Genomic DNA, 26,222 nt, shown 5'->3' with positions numbered 1-26,222 from the left:
GTGTTATAAGGCAGTCAAAAAACTTTCATAGTGATGAAATCAAGCTTATATGTGTTCTAAGGTTGTCAAAAAACTTTCATAGTAATTCAATCATGCATATATGTGTTATAAGGCAGTCAAAAAACTTTCATAGTGATGAAATCAAGTTTATATGTGTTCTAAGGTTGTCAAAAAACTTTCATAGTGATTCAATCATGCATATATGTGTTATAAGGCAGTCAAAAATTTTTTATAATGATAAAACAATGCTTATATGTGTTCTAAGGTTGTCAAAAAACTCTCATAGTAATCCAATCATGAATATATGTGTTATAAGGCAGTCAAAAATCTTTCAAAGTGATGAAATCATGCTTATACGTGTTCTAAGGTTGTCAAAACAAATTTATAGTGATTCAATCAAGCATACATGTGTTCTAATGCTAGCAATAAAAATTCATAGTGATTCAATCATTCATACTGACTGACACCAGAGCTCATGTTGTATGCATACGAAGTTTCCCTGTCCCCAAAAAAGTTGCACAACTCATTATGGAGAAGGTTGATAATGACTTCAAGTAAAAAGTCATGCATTATGTTCTAAAGAAGCTGGCGGACACCATCCCAAGAAACATCAGGGTCAATCGGACGGTGGGAGTTGATGTTGGCAGAAGAACTCTGAGAGCCCTGGCTGCAGGAGGCAACGACTGGTGTAGTGTTCATGTTACTCCCAAACCCGAACACACGGCTCTTATTTGGGTTCACCGATTGCAGTCACCCATGTTGCAGGATCAAAAGACGGATGCTGAGTGGAGTCATCGTCATATCGCTCTACCATCTGCTGCTCGTATGACTCCTACAAAGTAATGATTACAGTATGAATTATAATTAAGAATTATAATATTTATGATAATGTAATTCATGGTAACTTATATATTATAATATTTATTAATACAATAAATATATATCGTTGTCGCTCTTGCCTTCTCTGATACGAACTTTCCCTTGCTCTTACATTTATGTGTTTCAACAAACACATTCTTATAAGGCACAATGCCTTCTTTTTTGGCTTCCTATAAGGTTAAATGATACAAAAATCAATTAAAAAGTATGCAAAAATACTTATAAATTTGACTATATATATATATATTGATGAGTTACCATTTTGTTTTTGTGGCTTCCAAAAGTCCTAAAATTGCCTGTGTGTAGATAGACATCGGGCATCTTTGCTTGATTTTGTGCAGCCTTTGCTGAGCGGTTTCGAAATTAATGGCCCGCCCTCTTGGCATACATTGTATCCCAATAATCTGTCCTGATAGTAGAAGGGTCATGGCCTTTCCACTGCAGTGGATCATCTATTCCATCAGCTGCTTTTATTGGTGCAGTCTTCATATTATGCAGCATATCGGCAAATCGACTGACAGTCACTCTCTGTCACACTAGCCTCGCGTCATGCTAGTCCTTTATAGTCACGAAGCGATTCGAAGCCTACAAATAATTTCTAAAAATTAGTACATATGACTATAACAAAAAATTAAATATGAAATACATTAGCTATGATAAACGATTTTATACCATGAATGAGGATCATAATTTTTCCAACACCTCCTTCGGGTACTCTTTTCATTGAGTGACCAGTCTTGGTAGATGTTGAACTAGTGACTTCCTAATTTCTCATATTACTTCTTGTAACTCGAACCTCACGTTGCACATGAATTGGTACACATTAACAATCGGCTATCGATATACACTATTTATAAGATAAGTATTGAACAAGTGACAATGTAATACTTACGGTCGACTATTGATATACATTATTTGAATGAGTCATCGTGTGTTAGACTGAGAAGACCTTGCATCCGACATTGTCTCATGATGTGTATGAGTACCTCGTGTAAGTGGGTCATGTGTAAGTGAAATAATGAGTTAGAAATTTACACAATGCACATATAAACTAATCAAGTGTATAATTATTTAAATGATATACCTATCGAAGCATTACGTGAAGACAAAGGCTGATACTGGCTATCACTAAGTTGGGATCCTATAAAGACGATTAACAAGTAATAATTTGTATATCAACATATAAGCAAAAACATAATGAATTCTTATATTTGAATATAACACAAAGACATCTATCTAATGATGTCCCACAACCTCTACTTGGTCCTCGACCACTCAGTGTTCGACCACCGTTACTTTCATAAACCATATTCTAACAAATAAAAAAGTTCTTTGAATAAGTTACATAACTTTTGATCTTAGCATGAACATGACATATGCATGAAATATAAAGATTTAAAAGTCCTACATGAATCAGTTTTATAACTATACATGAATTGTGCATGTACATGCTAAGTATGCATAAAATGTAACATGATATACAATTCTATGAACATGGATACATAATCAAATAAAAAATAACTTCATGCAAGCATGCATATAGTCACATCAAACATGGCGCTTTATACACAAGCTTGGTGAAAGGTTGTATGGGGTGACAAATACTGGCCAACACGAGTATGGGGTTGATCTACCCCCAAATGGATTAAATTCATCTATACATAAACTGAGCCTAACATTTCTCACTTCCATTAAGAAGGTCCGATGAGTACGATCAAAGTGCTTTCAAGCTTCCGCGTCAACATGATGCGTGTTCTTGTATTCATCATGTCAAACTTTATTTGCATGTCATCTCATGTGTTTAGCTGTCCTCGAAGATATATACAATCATTGCAATCTAAGAGTGAGAAAAAAGTAGCGGAGTGACTTGTATGACACTTCTTTTGACCTCATGCTAGCCTTGCCTCTTGTCTTTGGCTTGAACCGTGAATGCCCACATGATGGACATGATATGCTATTTTCATGATCTGTGAAATACAACATGCAGTGATTTAGACAAGCATCTATCTTTTGATACGTCATACCTAGAGCGTTGACCATAACCTTCGTACGGTAGAAATTTTATGGCAATTTCTCATCCTTGCGTGACATAGCCTTCATAATAGAGTATAAACAATCAAAACATGATTGACTCAAATTATACTCTGACTTCAAATTTAGTAGTTGAAGAACTGCAAACAAGATAGTGTGACTCTCGCAATCATTCCACAGTGGCTCATCAACATCTCTAAGTAAGTCATAAAATCTACTAGTTGCATCATTTATTGCTTTTTTCTCTACCCCAGTTAGTACATCACAAGGACCCATAGCAAAACCCAGTTTTGGTCCTGCGACATCAAATATCAAATTTATATATGGATTATCATGCACAACATTCGCATGTGTGTCAAAATTGTTCCAAAATTCTTTGCCATGAAGCATCCAATTCTGATAACCACTCACAAAACTCTTCATGTATAAGTGATGTCTAATGCCATGAGGTTCTACAAATCGATTGTTCTTACACTTCATGCAGAGGCACCTGATCCGACTGATGAGATTAATTGTACTGGCACTTATCATTATAAATTCACAAAAACTGTCAACATCATTCATATATTCAAGTGACACCACATTATCAATTATCTTACAGTACATCAATTCATGGTTTGCACTCATTTTATCCTATAATGTTACGAATATTATCTTTACCATTTAAAAAAATCATAATAATGCGTTGATGAAGAAAATATCTAATTTATTATGCATTGATGGTGGATGTAATGATTTGATATATATATATATATATATATATATATATATATATATATATATATATATATCACAAGGATATTTAGAAAGATAAAAATCACATTCATAAACATGATACATTCAATTTAAGCATGTTTTAATGATACAATTTTACATGAAATGCATAATCGAATCGAAAATAACTTCATAGATAATGTCAAACATTGCAATACATTCAATCATTTATATTACAACAATGTCAAACATGTACCTACAACAAATACACTCTAATATCATGCTAACTACTACTATGACTAGCATAGAATCTAAACTACAAAAATAAGAGCATTTTTATTCTCATACATTCAAATCATGTTTAGCATGATCTCTAAACTCCAGCAAAATAGTCCTAGATATCCACAACTAAGTGAGTGTGTGAGTAGAAAAGTATTGCATTCAAGAAAGTAAATAACATGTGATGCGCTTGTATCACTTACTCAACATGGGTATTTACCCCATTTGCATGTTTTTGCATTTGCGTTTTTCTTGTTTCTTTTCACATGACATTTTAAGCTGCATACGATGCTTAACATTAATCATCACGTATATTGCTCTGCTACGCACCTGCAATGCATATTTATATACAAGCTAAAGAGAGTAGGGGGCCTCGCCCCTGCCTGCCGAAGGGATAACGGGGGCATTTGCTATTGTTGAATGCCACATTATGCATCCTTCACGAGAGCAACCCATCAAGAGGTGGCAGGGGCTCTGCCCCTGCCTGGCAGAGAGAGAGAGAGAGGTGGTGTACCTGCAGACTCACCAGCGAAGGGGATCCGGCCGCGGGTCGGCTGCGAAGCGAGGCTACCAGAGAGGACGATCGACAACAAGGTCACCAGCGTGGGTCAAGGGAGAAGAGAGCGATTAAGGAGGTTGTGGAGGGGGGAGGAAGAAGAGGAGGTTGGTGAGGGGGGGGACTTCGACGACTGTCGGCCGGAGGCTGGAGGTCGGGCGGGAGAGGAGAGAGGGTGAAGAGGGATGAGGGCGACGATGAGAGGGGAGGCATAGTCAGGGAGAGAGAGGAGGAAGGCAGAGAGGGTACAACCCTCTGTGCCCTTTTAAAGGCACGATGAGGGTCGCTGGTGGGGGAACTTCGATGGTTGTGGGCTGAAGGTTGGAGATCGAACGGAAGAAAAGAGAGGGCAAAGAGGGACGAGGGCGGCGGTGAGAGGGGAGGCACAGTTAGGGAGAGCGAGGAGGAAGGCAGAGAGGGTTCGGTCCTCTATGCCCTTTTAAAGGCACGATGAGGTCTTCTGAGAGGACGACGAGGGTGGCCGGTGGTTGGGGGGGGATCTAACGGTTGTCGGCCAGAGGCTGGAGGTGGGACGAGAGAGGAGAGAGGGGGAAGAGAGACGAAGGCAGAGGTGAGAAAGAGAGAGCAGAGTTATTTTCGTGCCCTAGATGGGCCGTTTTATATAAAAAATTAGCGACATAAAAATTATGTCTCAAAATTCATCGCTAATTAGCGATAGAAAAATTGTCGCTCATCCACCATGAAGTTGTGATGGCATTTGAGATAGAACGTTTCTGTCACTAATCTATCACTAATTAGCGACGGATTTTAAGATAGAATTTTTTGTCATAAATTTCATAACTGATTTCATTTTTTAGGGGCGACTAATTTTCTCTCGCTAATCTATCATAAAATTGCGACGGATTATTTTTATCGTAAATTATTGTCGCTAATCAACATTTTTCTTGTACTCGGGTCGAACTTAGGGAACAAGAAAAAGCAAATGCAAAATTCACTTAAGTTGCTCACTTTATTAATATCTCAAAAAATGAAGAAAATTACAATGTTCACAAGTACACAAATAATAAAATTCTAATCTACACTCTGAGACTCCAATATCAGCTGAAGAAGCCAAAGAATTGATCTTCAATACTCGCTCTCCTCCATATGCATGTAAAAAACTTATAAAATAACCTAATCTATGCAAACTCAAATAATAATGTTAGCATCTAAATTACCTAAATACCAAGCAAGAATTTAATCAAATAATAAGTAATTTTAATGACACAACTAAGTATCTAACTAAGAAAACAGTAAACCATACAATCAAGAATAACAAAAAAAACAAATAAATCTTATACTACACTAATCAACTCTCTATGTATTAAACTATAAAGCAAGTAAATCAAACTGCTCAACAAATGAATAACTAATTAATTTACTAAATTTTTTTAATCTAATTTTCCAACTTCTGACAAAAACCAGAATCTACTCTAATCTAAAAATGCTTAGAAAATAGCAGAAAAAAAATTAAAACCTAATTTTACTGGAAATTACTAAACTACCCTAACTACTAGTCAAGCAGGAAACACTGAGGCACACTGTGGGAGATTGGGAGTTTGGATAGGTAAGCAGGGTCAGATGGTCATGAAATTTTGCAGAGATACTCTTGAAACACTCAGAGACTAGGCCCAATTTACAAAATTTAAAAATTCTACCGAAATCCTCAAAAAATAATTTTTAAAGTTATGAAATTGCTCCTAAACAATAGTGTAGTCAAACAAAAGTTTCTGCGGAACTGGTTTTCAAAATCTGATTAAATACCCAACCAAATCAACATGAAAATTCATGAAAATTTGCAGAAAGTCAGTAGACACTTTGATGAAAATAGTGAAACCAACATCACGTCAAAATTCGTTGAAAACATACATAAAATAATGACCTCAAAAAAATTCTACTTATGCAGAAATTACTATTTTGACTTGGCTTGACTATCTAATTAACTAAAAACATAAAAATTAATTACTACAACTTAACTACTGGTAAAAAGGAATAGAAAATGTATGAATTAAAATATAATCTAAAATAGAGAATTGAATGAAATAACTCAGAAATAAAAACAGCAATAACTACTTAACTAGCTATGCTATGCTATACTAATAATTCTAAGCATTAATCAATAAAATCTAAGTGAACTCAATTAATTAACTAAACTAAAACAAAAAGTACATAATACAGAATAAGAACAAGGAAGAAATATAGCTGACATAAATTAAAACCTAACTACAATACAATGAACTAAAATAAGGCTTAAGCACATCAAAGAAAGACTACACGACTAACTCTAAAACTAACTAATTAAAGACTAAAACATGTAACTACTAACTAACATTAAGAAATAAATTAAATTAACAATGAAATGAACTAACCTAATGTACTTAACCTAAACTATACTAACTTAACTGAAAATTCAAAATTAATTTAAAGGTAATCTAACTTACTTAAAAAGATTTAAAACTAATTAAAGCTAACTAAAACTAATTAGGGCACAGGGGTCGGTTATGGAATGAATTGAGATTTGAATGCTCACGCCCCTTAGTGGACCCCACTATAGACTAATTACTACTTAACAAAACTAAAAATTTCTTAAACAAATAAGTAAGGAAAACAATTAAACAATTACTAAAATTGACTCAACAATTAAGAAAGGCAAAAATTGAAAAGCAATAATGAAAAACGTCTAAACCCATTAAGGATTTCCTAAATTACTTACCCTAATTAAAACAAGAAAATAAAATATGGAAACTAATCTAAGAATTCAAAACAAGAAACTCACCAAAACAAAAAAAAAATCAACCAACTTACTTGCCTAAATTAACCTAATTGGCGATTTCTAGAAACCATAGTTAAATGTCAAAGCCTACTAAAACAAAATGCACAACCTATATGCTAATTACTTGATTAAAATAAACTCTTCTAAATCTAATTAACTTAACCTAATCTAATTTAGTTAAATTAAAAGCTAGTTGAAAAAAATTAATTAATTCAAGCAAAATTAATCTACTCGACTAACCCTAAAACCGAATATGTAACACTACACTATCTAATTGAACTACAATTAATTTAAGTATGCAACCAAAATAAAATAAAATCTAATTAAACTATTGTTAACATACTGTTACAAATCAGAATTACTAAAACTTATTCTTAATTCTAAAAACTACTTTAAACAAAACTTATTTCTAACTACTGCCTACAACTATTTAATATTTACAAAAACTACCTAACTACTTGCTAAGGAGGGTTTTTTTGGAAAAGTTCATGGAGTAAACACTAGATCACGTGGGTTTATGGTTCTTTTGAGTTTGGATCTAGTCCATGATCCAATATTTAACCTTTGGATCAGGTCTAGATCCACTTTACCTTGAAGTCTGCTCCAATTACCTTGAAAATGCTTCATTTTCTTCATTTTAGCTCATATTCGAGTGGATTTTGAACTCCATGGGTTTTTTTATACTTCAAAGTACACATAAATGCATGAATAATGTATGAAAATGATATGCATTTTGTGCAGCATCACTCGTTGAAAAGAATTACCTCTATTGACCCTCATCCTTGTAGTGGATTAACTATCCCTAACAGGCAAGAGAGAATATTTGTAGAGTTTTACACTACGGGCATTGAAATAGGGCCACGGTTAACCATGGCACCTCTTGGATACTAATATGATGTATGAACCATAATGGTGGTATATTCTTATTATATTGAAAAAAAATAACATATTATAAGTTTGTGATAAGGTAGTCTCATTTTACCATACCTTTTCTTTCTAACAACAAAGAGATTGTCTAAATACATTTACTAGATCATCGAATGAAAGGAGATTTTGATCTTCTTCAACTTTACTCTTCATCGCACTTATATGATGTTTTTTTTCTCTCTTTTTAGAGATATTTATAAAAAATATTGTTTTATGTAATTTTCATGAAAAATGAGTTGACATCTCTTTTCTTTATTTTTCCTTTACGAGTAAAACAAACATCAAATTATCATGATAAGAAATTGTCATGCTAACACAATAAGGAGAAAATGATCATATTGTTCTTGCAAAATAGCATGCTTTTCGAAATACCTAGTAATTCAACAAAATTCCCCGCAATATCCAAAATTGTTGGTGCTTGACTTTTTTATAATACTTTTTCCCTTCACATGTGGATCTTCTAAGGTTTGTGAGATATATAAGTACATTGTAGGAAGTTTGCAACTTTTTAATAATAAAAAAATCTGTGAGCATTCAGAAATACAGTACGACATTCACAAATATAGTATGACCTTTGAATATACAACCAATGGACCTTACTCAAGTAAATACTCTTCAAAGAGTTTCTCTAATGTGTGTGGCATTCGTAGTCACCTATTGTGCATGTTCCCTTATTATGAATTACTCAACGTTTACACTTAGATGAGACCTCCACTCATATAGTACAACATTTGTAAATATAACCTACGAACCTCTTTTAAGTAAATACTCCATTGTGAAGTGCGAGACCAGCTACCATTTCTGCCATTACAAAGTATACATGTATAACCTATACCAATTTTTTATACATGCTGAGGTTAAGGGTGGACATCCAATGAGATTGGCGAAAATATGGCCCTATAATTGCCCGACAGGCTTGATACAAGCTCAGGCTTAACATAAGCCCAACCTTATTATTATCTGTTTCGGTCCGGGCCCAGGTATGTCACGAGCTATTCGATAGCCCAACTTGAATAGACTTCAAATTACATTTTGGCGGGGCCTGAGTAAGGGCCCAATTAATAGTTTGAGCCCAACTTTTTTTAGGCTCGGTCTGAAATTTGTAGCATGGGCTTAGCTCACATTTGGTTGGGTACTTGAAGGCTAGTTGAACTAGTAGCTGATGTCCTCTTAACACCATTCTTTTTTTTCTTTTTTTGACAGACAAGCTAGGGGATAGCTCTCATAGGATTCGAACCCAAGACCCTTGATTATAATTGTACCACTTAACCATCTAGTTGTCTCACTATATCCCACTAAGGAGTTGTTAGTATTTGTTAGCTGCTAGTTTTCCCTAATTTTGTTCATATTGTACTATCTAGTGGTGGTATGCCAAACCCAAGTTTTGTTTAAGACAAAGATAAAAACATCCACTTTAAGGCCTTAAATGCTTACAACTTATTATGAATAATGGTCTAGAGGAGGTGCCTTATGTCACACAGATAGCATTTGGGAGTGTGTGGGAGTGTCTGCTTGTAGTGCAAATCCTCCAAAGGATGTGAGCGAAGGTCGTGTGCACGTGGATGGTGCTCATGGCATGGCGATGTTGTTTCAACCATGTGAGACATGTGGGGTCATGAAAGTGCATGCACGGCGTTGGTGAATGAGTTTGGGTGGTACACATGGCTAAGACATCAATCATCAATTGGTCTTCAAACTGGGGTCGAAAGACTTTTCCTTTTGATGTGTGAGGGTAATGCTCATGGGGTTGCTATACACTTCATGGTCCACGAGACTAAGTCATTCATATACATTTTAGCTTCAGATTGTCATATCTTTGGAACGGTTACTCAGAATGGAACTCGAGAGCACCATGTGCATCAAGAACACTTAAGTAATGTGTTAGGCTCGCTATGACCCGTGTTGGACATTATAATGTCTATAGTGCTTTAGAGGCACGGTTTGACCTTTGTGACAGCGTGCACTTGCATGTGAGAATGACAATACATGTTTGGGCTCTCGGGTTGGAGGTGCTCGTCGATATGAAACAATGATGCATGTAAGTGACGATCCGATATGCGATGACAAGGTTCAAAGATCCTCCGAAAAGAGTCTTGGCAAAAAGAAAGTATTTGCTTTATATTTACATGTGTTTAAGAAAACACGTATTAAAGCTAGGTTTAGTTGCCTAGCGAAATCACGAGAATTCGAAGCATTTCAAGCACAAAAAAATGCAAAAAAAATGTATTTTTTACTTCACCCGGGCTATGCCAGTGACAAATTGGTCCCCTTGTGCTTTTTCCTCTCATACAATTTCATATTGTGAACTCCCCCACTCATTCATTTTATTACCTATCCGACCCATTTACACTACTGCTGGATATTGCCAAATTCAACCAAATCAAATCTTTTGATATGGATCAAATGTTTGCAATTCAAGTACGATTGAGTTTGGATATAGATTTCACATTAAATTCAGAAAGACATGTCTGACAGGCATTCATCTTGACATTTCTCAAGATGGGTGTGGTGTCAATCTCGATAAATATTTAGATGAATGGTCAACAGTAATGGAATGACCTCTTGGATATAACATGTTTCAATTTGAATTTTAGCTTAAACTATCACTAAAAAAATGATATCCAAGTCATTTTGTTTGCGTCCAAAACAAAATCCAATTAGAGAAGGTTTTGTTCTGGATAACTGAGAAAAAACCGCCTCGCTGACAGTTTATTAGTGCACAGTCTAGGTCTCACTGCCTACCAATGAGTACACTTATCTTCAGCCTCATGGTGAAGGATGTGCACCTGTGTGTTTGAACTCGTGACGTCTTGTCAACTTGGTGGTGTTCAGAAGTTGCTCCTACCACATGAGTTGAGCTCTCCTGCTAGATCAGTGCAACTTTTTGTAGTACAATAAACATTGCAGACTGAACCATGCCTCTTTAACATTGTTCTGAACAAATATGAAAATTATATTTCATGTGATTCATGATTTACATTTCATATGGGTGAGTTCTTCTCTCTAAAGTTGCCCTTATATTTTTTGCAATGAGTACCATTTCTTGGAGTTGATTTATGAACCAAAATCATTCCCATGGAATTGTTCAAGCCTATGCTTGAGCCCACAATTGTGGGCTAAAATAACATCTTGATTTTATTATTTTTTTAATTCTAGCTTTTCTGATGTGCCCATCTAATTCATTCAAAATTTGACAGTATACCTGCTTTAACAAACAAAATTTTGGTCTACAGCTATGTGTTAATTATTAATATGTAAATATTTATTTAGTAATGATAGGGTGCTCCGGGAGCACCTACTCCTACCTAAAGAAAGATTTATTTTTTCAAGATTCTTGAGTTTTTTTGTTGATTGGATGCATAGATGTGATCTTTAGTAAAAAGCAAGTTTTGAATCATGTGAATGTGACCTATTTAGGTTTTTTAAGATCTTTAAAAATCAACAGCCTGTACCAAAATGTTATGATTTAAAAACCTTATTTTTGTGTCCAAAAAATATGATTCCTAACAAATAAACTACGTTCAATGCATCTGTGAAGTTATATAGTTTCTAATATGTGGGAGGAGGTGCTCCGGAGCACCATTGCATTACTAAAATTTATTTAAAGTTTTTCAGTCAGTCCAAGAAATAGGGATGGCAGCGGACCGGGGGGAGGCAGGGGACAAGGTCTCCACCCTTGCCTCGTCTCAAAATTTTGTCCTCCATTCCTGCTTTCATCTTCGTTTCATGTCCTCCATCACCCGTCCAAACAGGGCGAGGATGGGCGGGCCCCCGTTTCTCTACTGTCCACTGCCATTCCTAAAGATATTTTAGTTATTTTACTAACAAAGAATCAGGGGCGAAGCGGGACGAAGGAAAAAGTAAGTCCATCCCCACCTCCATCCCTGCACGAGTTTAGATTTTAACCTTCATCCCCGTTTCATGTCCTTCATCCATGGTCCAAATGGGGCAAGGTGGGGCGGGGCTTCTACTGCCATCCCTACCAAGAAATGAAAAAAGGAATATCATTTGGGTCCAATTATGCCATCCAGTGTTGTGAGAGGCGTACACCTCAGTACCTGAAGCGTACGCCTCAGAGGCGAGGCGCACTCTCAAGGTACTGAGGCGTGCTGTGATGCGCAAATTGCCCCTCATCAACCTCCAAACCCCCTCCTTCATCCCCAAGTCTTCCTCCTCCGCCCGATTCGTCGACTGTGCTAACCCCAAGTGCTGGTGGATCCACCGCCACGTGCCGGCCAACTGCTCCTCCGCCGCTCCCTGCCTCCCCTCCCACCGCTTCACTTCCATACCAGTTGTGAGAGGCGTACGCCTCAGTCAGAGGCGAAGCGCAGGCTCAACGCCTCTCTTCGCCTCATCGCATTTAACAACCTTGAATGCCATCTTTCAGAATAAAACCCATAATTACTTATGCACAGCTTGTGGGTTAGATTGCTTCCATCTCCGATTCATGTCCTCCATCACCTGTCCAAACAGGGCGAAGAGGGGTTGGGCCCCCTTTCTCTACTGTCCACTGTCATTCCAAAAGATATTTTAGTTATTTTACTAACAAAGAATCAGGATTGAAGCGGGACGGAGGAAAAAGTAAGTCCATCCCCACCTCCATCCCTGCACGAGTTTAGATTTTAACCTTCATCCCCGTTTCATGTCCTCCATCTGGTCGAAATGGGGCTAGGTGGGGTCGGGGCCGTCCACTGCCATCCCTATCAAGAAATTAAAAAAAGGAATATCATTTGGGTCCAATTGTGCCATCTTTCAAAATAAAACCCATAATTACTTATGCACAACTTGTGGGTTAGATTGGTAATTTACTTTTCCTTTCATTTATGGCTGTCATTGCCTATCTTGAGCTTATTTTATAATGAAGCTTCCAGAGAGACGCATTTTAAAAAATAATAATGGCAGGGCATTTTCCAAACTAGCACCTAAGTTTGAGAAAAATTTAAAAATGCCCTCTGTTTTGAATTTTTTTTAAAATACTGCTAGAGTTTATTCTGGTTAATCCAAAAAACCCAATGACATGCAGTTTTAGCACTAAACTTATAGAAATCTCAAGTATCGCCTTTAAACTTTTATGTATCATCTTTTCTTCTCTTCTCCATCAAACTTGGATCTAAATATCGATACATTTTAAGGATAAATAGAAAAATAATAATAAAAATTTAAGAGAGATAAACATTAAATAAAAAACCACCTGATCCATATGCCAGGCAAACCCAAATTGTCATATAAGACCAAGAGATATAATTTTTGGTGGGTAAAATTATAGCATCCTTGTATTAACCCCAAGACACGCTGGTAGCAAGTGATGTTAATTTCAAAAAAAGTTGTTTTCCATGAATATTAGGGATGTAAATGGTTTGGATTCGGGTCACATGTGGCTAATACCAGATCCCCACTAATCAAAACATTGGCTAAACGGATTAGGATTCATAATCAGATTCAAATGGAGAAAAGCTTGTATGGAATCCAATTCTTACATGCAATTGGATTCAGATATCCGTTGCATTTAGTAGCAAAAATAAAAAACAGTATCTGAATCCCATTATATTCAGATGTGTTTGTGGTTTATAAAATCCAACTAAACAGAGTTAGATTAGGATATCAGATAATATCCTATCCATTGACATCCCTAATCTATATAAACAAAAAACTTGGTGCCTTTTTTAAAATGTCCAAACATTAGGTGCATTTTTAATTAAGCCAAAAAGTTAGGCGCGATTTTAAAAATTCCCTTAATATCAATAACAAATAATTGAATGTGAAATGGGCCAGTCCAGGTAAAGACAGCAAGGATGCACCCTCATGCCAGCAGGAAGAAGAGGGGATTTTGATGCACATACTCCCTTCCCTCATTTTAAATTCAAAATCCTAACGCTCCACCTCGTTAGGAGAAAACAGCCAAAATAATAAAGCCGTTAGACTAATCATCTACCAAAAAAATATGAAATTAAGGGGGTGACCATCAATACTTTCAGTTTTGATTGCTTCTTCTTCTTCTTCTTCTTCTTCTTCTTCTTCTTCTTCTTTTCTTTGATCTCTTGCTCATAATCTTTTCAACAACTTTCACTCTTCTCTCCTTCTCTGATCTGAGAGAGAGAGAAAGAGAGTTTGCAATGGCGTTTTCAGGAACAAAGCAGACATGCAAGGCCTGTGAGAAGACAGTTTACCTGGTTGATCAGCTCACTGCTGATAACCGGATCTTTCACAAGGCTTGCTTCAGGTGTTATCATTGCAAGGGGACCCTCAAGGTGAAAATTTCTCCATACCCACTTCACCCATTTGTTTTCTTTGGTTGTGGTGTTTGGTTCCTTTTCCTCATTTTGGATAGAACATAAACCTGGCAATTCTATATATAGGGATAACATGTGGTAATGCTGTCATGATGTTATGTCATCTTTAAAAAGCATAGGTGTAGGTTATTTTGATCCAATCAGACCTTATCGATGTGTTAAGCATGATCCAAATGCTAGAGAGAGGATCGGGTGCTTGTGCATTAAGCATCCTATCGCCATCCATCATGTCTTGATCGAGTCCCACACCTGACAGGCCCTGTCCCCATGGAGGGTGATCAGGTGCTTAATGCACAAATATTTGTACAATCATATTGCGCCTGATCTTTTCACCAAATTCTAAGAATTGGTTTTTAAATCGTGTTTTTTTAATTAAAAAAAGCATGATTTTATGGGCCAAGAAAATATCACTATGCTCTTAACTTTTGAAACCTTATAAAAACCTGCTTATGTATTATAATTGGACAATCCATGAGCCTATTTTCTACTAAGCAAAAAATATAGCTATTATGTAAGGTTTGTTTCATGAAAAGAAAAGAAAAAAAAGAGAGCTGTTTGTAGTTTGTACACCTAATGTTTGGTATAGCTTTTTGAAATGCAAAAAGATTACGGATGATTTCAAGGAATTTGTGTACCTCATCTGACTCTTTTTGTAGAATTCATTGTATCAAAGATGTTATAGTACATAGAATCTTTGACATAGTAGATATTCAGACAATGCATCCGTCAATGGGCGACTAAAATTTTTGCTTCTTATCGTTGCAAATGATCATTACAACCTCTTCAGCAAATATTCTACACGGGGCCAAGATTTTTCATGTTACTTGGTCCATAGATATTTTTGCTTCACTGTTGGATTTCGTGGTGCAATGACAATCCATCTATTATATTAGGTTTAACTTTTTTCCCTTCCCTGGCATGTGACTAAAAGCACTCTCAGCTGTCAGAACCAATGTCAGTATCAGTGAGAACCGGCCTGAATTCGACCGATTCGATTTATATCGGCCAGAAACAAACACGGTACAAAGCTGATTCGGCTTATTTTTCTAAAATTTTCTGGTTGAAAATTGGCCGATACTGTTTGAATGATTCACTTCAATCATTTTCACGCAACAACCCAGTCATCTTAACCATTTTAACGTTACATAGACACACCCTTTTTTGGCAATGTATTTTGTTTAAAAAAAATAAAAAATGAATTGAATAAAATTTAAATAAGATATTAAGAAGGAGAAATGCAAGAATAACACGCATATACATGCCTTGGCCAAAAGTTTACATCCATGGGAAAAATCTTTTTTATTTTATTTTATTTCTCAATTCACATATGTATAAAGGTACATGATCCAAATAAATAATCTTTATCTACAACTAATATGAGAAATGATCTAAATGGGATAAAGATGAGTGGTTGATTTGTGATAATCTTGTAGATTGCAACTGCCCTGAGAGATAAACGATGATATTGAAATTGTCATCTTCGATTGAAAATATTCTATCATATTTTGCATCACTAGATGACAGGACACACAAATGACAACACCAATGGATAGATAATATTTTTTATTAATTTTTATTTTTTTTCTAGATAACCAAGGAAAAGCCGCCTTGCTCACTGAATTCATTGGTGTACCCCATGTTTCCATTGCCCACCATTGCAGCAAATGGTTCGCAACCGCGGGTTTCAAACTATTGACATCCCATCAACTTGGTGAAGTTCATGAGTCACCCCAACTAGGTGACATTGTGGACAATTTTGAATTTTAAATAAGATTTTGATATTTTATCGGAAATATATTTTTTATCAAGTAAATAATGAAAAATGCATGCCCTCATGTTCTATTTTCCAAAAATTTTGTAAGCTTGCATCTAACTCCATCGTATCGAGTCATGGTTCGGTGTCTTTGTGACATATTAGGTTTTCACAGATCCTAAGTGATTAAAAAGGCGCCACGCTTTATAAGGAACAGAGGATTTTTAACGTTGGATACTGATGGCAATCTACTTAGATGCAGCTCAAACTCATCAACACATGTTTAACACTAAGAGATCTTTTCAATAGAATTTGTTTTCTCAATCTCACCCCCTTGTCATGTTCATCATGAACATGCATGCTGTATTGCAGCTTGGCAACTACTGCTCCTTTGAAGGAGTCCTTTACTGCCGACCTCACTATGATCAGCTAATCAAGAGAACCGGCAGTCTAGAGAAAAGTTTTGAAGGTGACAGACCATCTGAAAAATTCACCCTCTAATACAACCATATGTCTAAGTTATGCTCACAACGCTTGAACTCATTCTTGTTTTCAATCTTTATACAGGAACACCAAAGATTGTGAAGGTAGAGAAGCCTATTGATACTCAGGTAAGATCTGATTTATTCTATACCTGCACAGTTGGAACCAATGCTGTTAAAATCGGTTCACTAAGTGAATCTGTTTTTCCAAAAAAAAAATGATAAATTCAGTCCAAATCTAATTGAATCAGATAGGGTCTTTTTTGAATCAGGCCATTTCAAAGTGCATTTTTTATTCAATTTTATTTTGTATAATTATATATTTTTTTAATATATAAGTATATCAATCTGGGCTGCCAATTCAACCAGAAATAGCCAAATCGGCCCCTTGTTTCATTTCTTTAGGGGTCGAACCCCAATTCAGATAGATTTTGATAACAATGGTTAGAACAATATGGTTGTCCCGGTGCATTGTTTGTTGCAGTGACGACAATTTGATCATGTTTGCGGTCCATTCTATCTAAGTCATTTATTCATTTCAATAGTATACATCAGACAAGAAGAAGATGTTTTCATATGAGACATCCGGCCCACAAGGCCTCCCCTCATTTGGTAGAGGCGACTTATGAATATCACCAAGTTGAAAGGACATCACAAGTTTTAAACCCACAGGTGGCGTCCCTTGTCCCTTGCCGCAAGGTCGAAGCTGGGTGTAATCCCCGGTGGGCAGAGGGACCTCAAGGGTTTTACCAACTGGAGGTCAGCCAATGTGCAGTTGGTGGGAAGGGGGGTTCCCTTGGACTATCCAAAAAAAAAATGAGATCATATTTCTTGATGAATTCAGAATCTAAAAATGCATGGAATTGACCATGGGCTTGATTGAACATACACAGGCAAATACCAACAAGGTGTCAAGCTTGTTTGCAGGCACAAGGGATAAATGCATAGGATGCAAAAAGACTGTCTATCCAATTGAGAAGGTAAGTGCTACATCATCATCATCATCCACGACGTATCGTCCATTCCCTTTTTCTTCCCTGATTCTTGTGCTTCACCGCGCAGGTTGCCGTGGATGGACACTCATACCACAAGAGCTGCTTCAAGTGCAGTCATGGCGGTTGTACGATCAGCGCATCCAACTACATTGCCTATGAGGGGAGACTGTATTGCAGGCACCACCATTCTCAACTCATTAAAGAGAAAGGGAACTTTAGCCAGCTTGACAAGGAGAGGGTGATGACCGGGATACCTTCTAGCACTGAAGCTGCTGCATGACCATTGATAATGCTGGATGTCTTTTTGTTTTTCTTCCTCTTGCTCTGCTCCTTTATCGGTTTTCAGTCACAGCGTTTTGCTCCTCTCGGGCTATAAGATTGAAACGTAAAAGATATGAATGCTCATGTTGTAAGCTTTTATCCCCATTTAAGTGTTCAGGCTCAGAACTGTAATGTTAAATATCTCTCTCTGTTCATGGCCTTTCCATTGGTCATTGGTCATTGGTCTTGTTGAAAACCAAAGTAGCTCTTTGTTAGGCGAAGAGAAAACATCCCATCACTGATTGCATATTGGCAGGCCTCCGGTTGATAAAACCCTTGAGGTCTCTACCCACTGGAGAATTCACCCAGCTTTGACCTTGAAGCAAGAAACACCCCTGAGGATTTCAAACTCATCGTGTCCCTTCAGCTTGGTAATGTTCACAAGTCTAAGCAGATTGGTATGGACAAAGTATCTTACTGCATTAATCTTACATGCAACTACACTCAAAATATGAGCCCAATAACCATACCTTAATCCGTAGCAAAAATTTCTTGAATCAGCATTTTAGGGTGTGAGTGGTCTGACACAGGTCTGAGACTTACCTTGAAGATAACTGGTAGGGGTCACCCACCTGGCCAGTGGAGTGGTTGTGAAGGTATATATTGAGCTGAAGACCCTAAATCAAACCCCGCTGGTGCATGGGTGTGTACCTTTCAAAGCTGAGTCACGTAAGACAAGGTGGTCGTGGGCCCCCACCCAGAGTTTTTCCTCGCTTCGATAAGCAGGGTTCCTCGTCATAAAAAACAAAGACTTGCCAGACCTAGGTTGAGCCTACTGGATCTCATTTAGAGGGGTGCAGGTCTGGGACATATTGGCATGACCTACCTGAATCCTAATAGCTGGTATATGACCTAGAGCTTGTTGGACTAAGATTTGGCAAGGTTAATCAAGGCCTGCGCTTGAGAGGCCCCTTAAGGATTAAAGCTCTGTTAGGAAGTCAATGTTAGAGAGTTTATGAGAGTGAAGAAGAAATGAGTGATGAGGCTAGAATTGTCAACTACATATAGTTGAAATGGAGAAATGGAAAGGCCATCGCCACTCTCATCACCACTGTCATCTCCCAAACAGAGCCGAAATGATAGTGTTTTATGCTAAGAATTTGCTCAGGCTATAACCAACTTTGTCCACCATAAACCGTGCATGATAAAAGACTCGAAAGCGAAGTTTAGTAATTTGTAAAATCTAATGAAAATATAAAATTATTTAATTTTGCAAAAAAAAATAAATAGAAACCACTTTTATTATCATCAACATCAAACCGTAGAGTCGGTGTTGCAGTTCCTTTTTATAGGATACAATAAGAAGTTCACGGCTGGTTGCTGCTGACTCTTTATCCAGGGCAGGGATAAGTTAGTCGTGTAAAATGTTATTATTGGCCGAGTTAGCAAGTGTAAATTTTGTTAGACATTTATTGAATTATGTAACCCAATATTTTTTTTTTGCCAATTGGCATTCCTTGGGCAGGTTTAATAACCCAAAGAAAAAGGATGCTAATGCAAAACAATTAACACTTTTTTTTGTAATATTCAAATAAAAAAAAAAGAGAAAAAGGTGAGTGTTTTTTGGCCATAACATAGACTTCCCTCTTGGTATGGTTAATAATAACTGAATTTCAGACCAACAAAATCTGCTAAGTTCAATTTATCAGGATACTATTAAGGTAAAATTGGTTTTACATTATCACAATGATTGGGATAAAAAATTGCAAATTTCAAGCTGCCAAATGAAAGATATTTGGATGCATTTAGACGCTTAAAAAAGTAGTTGAGCATGCCGTCTGCATGGAACCATAAGATGTTAGACATTTCAGATAGGGTCCAATCCTGACTGACCTGGTTTGACACAAGGCAATAATGAAGGCATTAGTGGGGAGGGGATTAGCTGGGGTTCATGTACATGAATGCCATGTATGTAAACCCCCATTCTCCTCCCACTATAAATTGAGGCATGGTTGCTTGATGAGTGCAACCAAGGTGTACATTTAATTTCTATCATTTGAGTTCAGGGTCCTGATCCACTTGAGCACCTGGCTCATCATAGGTGTTGATAGGTTGAAGAGAATGCCGAGCACCTGCCTACACTCATTTCATCCATAACGTCTACCGGTTTCCAGTTATGATTTCTATAAACTCCAACATAAGAGACAATACTTGAAACTACTACCTTGTTCTATCATACATTGTTTGATGATTCACATAAAAATATAAAAATATGATTTCAAAAATAGATTTCATATCAGATCCAAGTCCAATAGGACCTGGGTATGGTTTTTCTATAATAGATCTGGGTTAGACCCAAACCCAAACTTGGTACCATAACTTAGAATTTGATCTGGGTTCAGATCTATTGGGCGCATGGAAGGTTTGACCCGTTCACACCTCATGCTCGTGAATAGAGATGAAGATGAAGGGCTGTGAAATGAAGATGGGTTACGTCTGATTATGAATATGAAGATGGGAAATTGGGAAGCACGTCACCTTGTGTGGGAACGTTGCAGGTTCGAATCCCAATGGTATAGTTGTATAATTGGTAGGGGTTTGCCTAACCCGAGTTTTCTCTGTTGAAAAAAATATGTGTGTTTAATTTTTTAGACTTTACAAGAAGAAACTCGGGTTCATGTCCTCCATCCCGGGTCCAAACGGGGCGGGACCTCGTCATCCTTATATCCAAGTACTTGTTTTGATCTTCCATTGTTATTTCTCGCTATAAGTCCATCTAGCTAGTATATACAAACTATCAACTATGTCCATTGGTGAAAAAGGTACTGGTATGATACAAGGATCGCTTGAGTGCCCGACTATGTGACCGACCAGTCACATGACAGCATTCTGAGTGGGGCCTGCAGTCTGCTCCTGTGGGGCTCACATGGATGTCAGATCAAATCAGTTTGAATGGTTCGGGCTTTATTTCAATATAATTGGATCACTAGGTTGTTCTTACACCGGGTCTGATACTCGACCTGAGTTTATTTACAAACTGCTCATATCCAAACCCGTACCCGACTGAGTTCGAACCCCGTGTCTCAAACCCAGGCATCTTTTTATTCGAATCTTTATTTTTGTTACCAGACACGGGATCACATATCCAAGTCAGATTAGACCACTCCTTTCCAAATTTTCCACTCTCGCAGCAAGGGCTGATCAGGTGATACTGCCTCATGAGTCTGCACTGGTGATAACGCATCGCCACCGTCTACTACCGTACGTTTCTAGCAACCACTGCAGTGGGCCCCACTGATTCCTTCAATGGATGGTGGAGATGACGGCGATGGACGGTGATGATGCGTTATCACCAGCGGATTGTGATAAAGGCTCATCATCTGATCGTGCTCACAGTTCGCACCCAACCCGACGTGGAGCCACATTTTGTGCGTGGAGACCACGTCAACGCCCTGACCGAGTCAATTTCGCAATTTCCACGTGGGGTGAACGACTCCATACGCGTCAAAAGACCCTCACCTCTACTTACGAAAAGACAAAAATGCCCTTAATAAACCTGAGAAATTTCGCTGAGATGAGTCAACGTTGACTTTTTAGCCCGTTCAGGCGTTGAACCATTCATGGTCTTTTCAAAGTTAAATAAACCCCATGAAAAGACCGAGAGAAGTTTATAATAAACTCCATTGAGTCAGAAGAGGGTTCGTGAGTGACAGGTCTATGGGGATTAAAACCTAGACCGATGTAAGAACTAAGCTACCTGGATATGTAGTTTGCAGCTATATCTAGATATTCTAAATTCGCGGTCAAATGAGATAGTTGGATGGTTACGTCGCACTATCATAACCAGATATTCTAAATTTGCGGTCAAATGAGATAGTTGGATGGTTAGGTCGCACTATCGTAACCAAGGAGTCTCAGGTTCCAATCCCACAGGCATCATCTACCAGAAAAAGAAGTTATACTAGTCATGGATAAAGTCTTACATCAATCCTTTCCGGCTGGATTGAGTGAGCCTATGCATTTTCGCTTGACTGTTTATTGATCTCGACGGCTTTATTTTGTTTGGCAAAGAAACTCTTGCTAAAGAATTATGCTTTCAAAACTTATAAATCTCATAAATATATGTATATATATGAGAGATTCAAAAAGAAATATTTTTCCTCTGAAATTATAAAAAAAAAAACACAATAATAAAAATTTAAATTAAGTAGGAAAATCTAAACAAAAATATAAACAATTAAAAAGTAAAAAAATTGAAACAAAACTATAAAGTTAAAATCGTATGATCCAAGGATGATAAAAATAAATTTTCATTTACATAAAACCAATTTAAATTAAAAAAATTGAACTAAAATAGTAAAGGTAAAAATTCACACGATCCAAGCATGACAAAGACCGATTTTTTGTTAAATAAAAACAAATAAAAAGTAAAAAATACTGAAACAAAAGTACAAAGTTTAAATCACATGATACAAGCATCATAAAGATAAAATATCTTACAAGAATGTGGCTATGCATGTGATTGGTCTCAACGGCATCCTAGTTAATGAAAGCTTACTGGTACATGTGAAAGCTCTTTTAGGAAGCGAGAAACTTTTCGCTATGCCGAAAGGAGCAGAAGCTTTGGGAAACTCACTTCCGAAATATGAGAAACTCGATTCCCTTTAGTGGGAAGCCCGCTTCCTCTTTGTTTCACAAATCAATTTTGTTTTCCCTCTAGCTTATTGTCACTTTCCACTCACTTTCGACACTTTTCATATTAGTTATAACTTGGTTTTATATAGTTTTATATTTGTGTTTGGGTTGTTTCTTATTTGCTTCCGCCCATGCATTTGAAATTGAATACCTCGAATCTCACATTGGAATTTGTCGATTGGCAGGTAGGTAAATTTCAAAACCAGTCATTGGAATACACACTAAGAGGGCGTTTGTTACACTCCCACCCAAAGGCGTTAGAGGGAAAGGGATTCCCTATGGGAGGAGGTCTGAACCCATTTTGATGAAAAAGCTTCTTCTTCTTTTTTGCATTTATTATGGACATGTTTCACCCTTTTCGTGAAAGAGACTCTATTTCCTATGAAAAGGGTCTCTTTCTTAGGAAAAGACATGAAATAAATGCATGTGTTTGGATCCCTTAGATCTCAAGATTTGAGGGATATGCTCAGGTGAGAGATCCTTGGATCCTCTCATCAACATCCCTAAGGTTGGAGGAGATATCTAAATCTAAGGATCTCTATTTGTCTTTCTTTACTTCTGATAAAGGGATTTTAGATAAAGTGTTTGAAATAAATTCAGACCTTGAGATGAGGAGTGCACCACATCAACGAACCGAACCTCAGATCCTCGGGTCTGAACTCCGAGGGATTCAAATGCACCCTAATATTATTGACCATGTCACGTATTGACCACATTCAGCAATACGTGAAACAGCAAAAATTGTTGAATACATAATTTGAAAAGGACTCACATTAAAAAAAAGGCTGAGAAGTAAAAAAAAATCAGCAAACAATACATACAAGTTTAATTCAGTTTAAATTTTAAAAAATGGATAGAGAAAATAGACATATATATATATATATATATATATATACTCTCAAACATTTTTCAAATTACATGTTACCTTTTTAGGTTAAAAAGGTAACTTTGATAAATTTATGAAGTTAATTTTTTAAAAAAGGTGTTTGACTTTTTATTTTTTCTCAAGTTCAAAAGACTTATAATGCCCAAAAAAGTAATCCTACATTTTTTAAAATACCATTCTTTTAAAGGGCATTTTAACCATTTTAATGTGGAAATGTAACTAATGTTAAACAGAACCAGTTTAATGTTAGGTTAACCTTATATATATAAGATTTGTTATGAAAATTAATTTTTTTTTATGAAAAATAGTTAATATATAGGAACAATGAGATTCAGATTCAATAATCATTATGATCCAAACCCAATATCTGATTCAATTGGGACCTATAACTGATTTTGTATGAGAAGTATTTTGTTTAATAAGTTTTAATGTTCCAAACGCTTTTCTCAAATAAGGTGTATTTTTGCTGATTTTTTTTAAAAGGATGGAGTTTCAGTGAATTTTTTCATTGTCAAAATGTGTTGGGACGTTGCAAGTTCGAACCCCAAATTGTATGGTTGTATCTGGTAGGGGTCTGTCTAACCCCAGCTTTATCTGTCGAAAAAAAAAAGATATCTCCAATCAACTCAAAAAGTCCAGCATCGTATCCTTCTTATGAGGCAACAACAGATTCGGACCTTGACTGGGTTCAAGAGAATGAACCACAATCCAAATCGTTAGGCTATTGAATCCATATCAGCACCTCCGTCAGTCAAAGTGCTTTATTTTTTCCCTTCTGACTATCAAATTTATTATTTATTGCTGTTTGACTCAACCTGCTAACTAAGTCGTATAAACGACCCGTTGAAGCCCACTGACCCACCACCGATTACTAAAAGGGAAAACTTATATTTCCCAACTGCACATACATTATTACTTTAATTGCCAAACACTTCTTAATTTATTTTTCATAAAAAAGTTGAAGAGCAAAAATTATCTTTTCGCTCCTAATCTTTTGTTGTGCATAGAAGACGTTCTACTTATTCTATGATTATAAGAAGGATGGATTAGTAACTTCCAAAAAATTGCCCTAAACTAACAGTCATATAACAAAAGTGGGGAAATATGTAATTCTCCTTCAATTAAAAAAAAGGAATTTTTTCATTTTACGGACTCATCGTTTGTCACTAATTTCAAATATGGTTCTCATGTTTTTAAAATTCTAAATATCCGTGGAACTTTTTCTAAAAAGTTTCAAACAAGAACCTGCATTTAATATTGTCATTTAACTCAAGTTATACCAAACGGGGTTATAAGTATAGCATTGTTACTCGTATAGGTCGGGCCCAAAATAAGATACATATCGTATCATAAAAATAAAAAAATAAAAAAACTAAAATCTAAAAAAAAAATTAATAATAATTATAATTGAAACCATGATGAATTGCACAAAATACTATCATAAAATCAAAAGCATTTATGTCTCTAGCTGCATAAGATATTATCAAACATCAACTATCTCACAAGAACAATTCAAAATATTAAATATATTATAATTAATAGCATCCTACGGTACTCATACTTTCAAATTATATAAACAAAATATTATGATAATAGTTGCACTTGATTTTTAATCAATTTGTACTTATTGTTTGACTGCATTATTGTTATTATGAATCAAATGATGTCAACTTAATTTGCTTGAAGAGTGTTAAGCATGATTTTTACTTTGATATAAATTTTTTATTTTTGTGATTTCAACTTTGTGGTAAGTTGACGAAGGGTTGGAAAGAGCAACACCTCAGATGTAAAAAAAAAAAAATGAAAGTAGCTTTATAATTTTACTCATAATAATTATTTTTTTACCTTAACTCATTTTCTTGAATAGAAAAATGATGAAAATATATTTTATTTTAGCAAACCACAAAAACCCTCTCACTTGTACATGGATTGTACTCAAAATCGTTTTCATGAGTCCTAAGATGCCTCTAATAGCTTCTACACAAATGAGAGAGTCAGCTCTTAAGAGATTTTTAAAACATTGAAAAATGATGATTCGACCCTTTTTTTAAGTGTTTTGACTTTGTATCGTATAATACACTATGTATAGTTTGGCTAAATTACAACAGCCATTATTAAGAGTTTGATCCAATCTTATCAGTATCACTATCGACCCTCTATCGCTTGGCCTGCCAACGATAAATCGATTGATACTCAAATGAATCATTCTAAATCAACCAAAAAATATTTAAAAATATCACATGTCAATCAGAACATGACAGATGTTAAAGCCACTAAAATAATATTAAGTATTTTTATATTTATTAAAAAATAACTGATTTACGGTTGAAGCTTATCGATTTTCTGCCGATACAATACTTAAAGGGGATGATATATATGCACCCATACCACAACATCGGTTCAAACTGTTTACTTTTTTCTCTTTTTTAACGCGGATGAATGAATACTTTTCAAGTTTCAAAGAACACTACAAGAAATAAAAAAGAATAAAGTTTTTTTCAAGATCGCAGATGTTGACCTCAGATCCGGGGGGTTTCCTATTTTGACTGTGGGCAATATTTGTAATAAAGTGCAAAAAGTCGGACCTTGAAATTTTCTCAAAAAAAAAAAAAAAACTTGCGGAAGTTTCCATGGTCCTTTCTTCCACTTCCTACAATTCAAAACAAATAAGAGTTCCCAAGTGGCTTAAATATCGTCAAAG

At 36.1% G+C, this 26,222-nt stretch overlaps 1 protein-coding gene across 1 annotated transcript; it reads left to right on the top strand.

Annotated features, from left to right (window-relative positions):
- Positions 1–14,272: 14,272 nt before the first annotated feature.
- LOC149835442 (LIM domain-containing protein WLIM1-like) lies at positions 14,273–17,959 on the top strand. Its single transcript, XM_090009585.1, has 5 exons — positions 14,273–14,407; positions 16,575–16,671; positions 16,770–16,813; positions 17,578–17,664; positions 17,747–17,959. Exons 1-5 carry the CDS (start codon positions 14,273–14,275, stop codon positions 17,957–17,959), a joined length of 576 nt encoding a protein of 191 aa, XP_089865711.1.
- Positions 17,960–26,222: the final 8,263 nt, after the last annotated feature.

This window comes from Nuphar pumila, chromosome 6 (assembly GCF_984573655.1).
Source record: "Nuphar pumila chromosome 6, dmNupPumi1.hap1.1, whole genome shotgun sequence".
Lineage (NCBI taxonomy): Eukaryota > Viridiplantae > Streptophyta > Magnoliopsida > Nymphaeales > Nymphaeaceae > Nuphar > Nuphar pumila.
The sequence above is the reverse complement of the archived record's forward strand: the minus strand, read 5'-3'. Positions and strand labels throughout refer to the sequence as shown.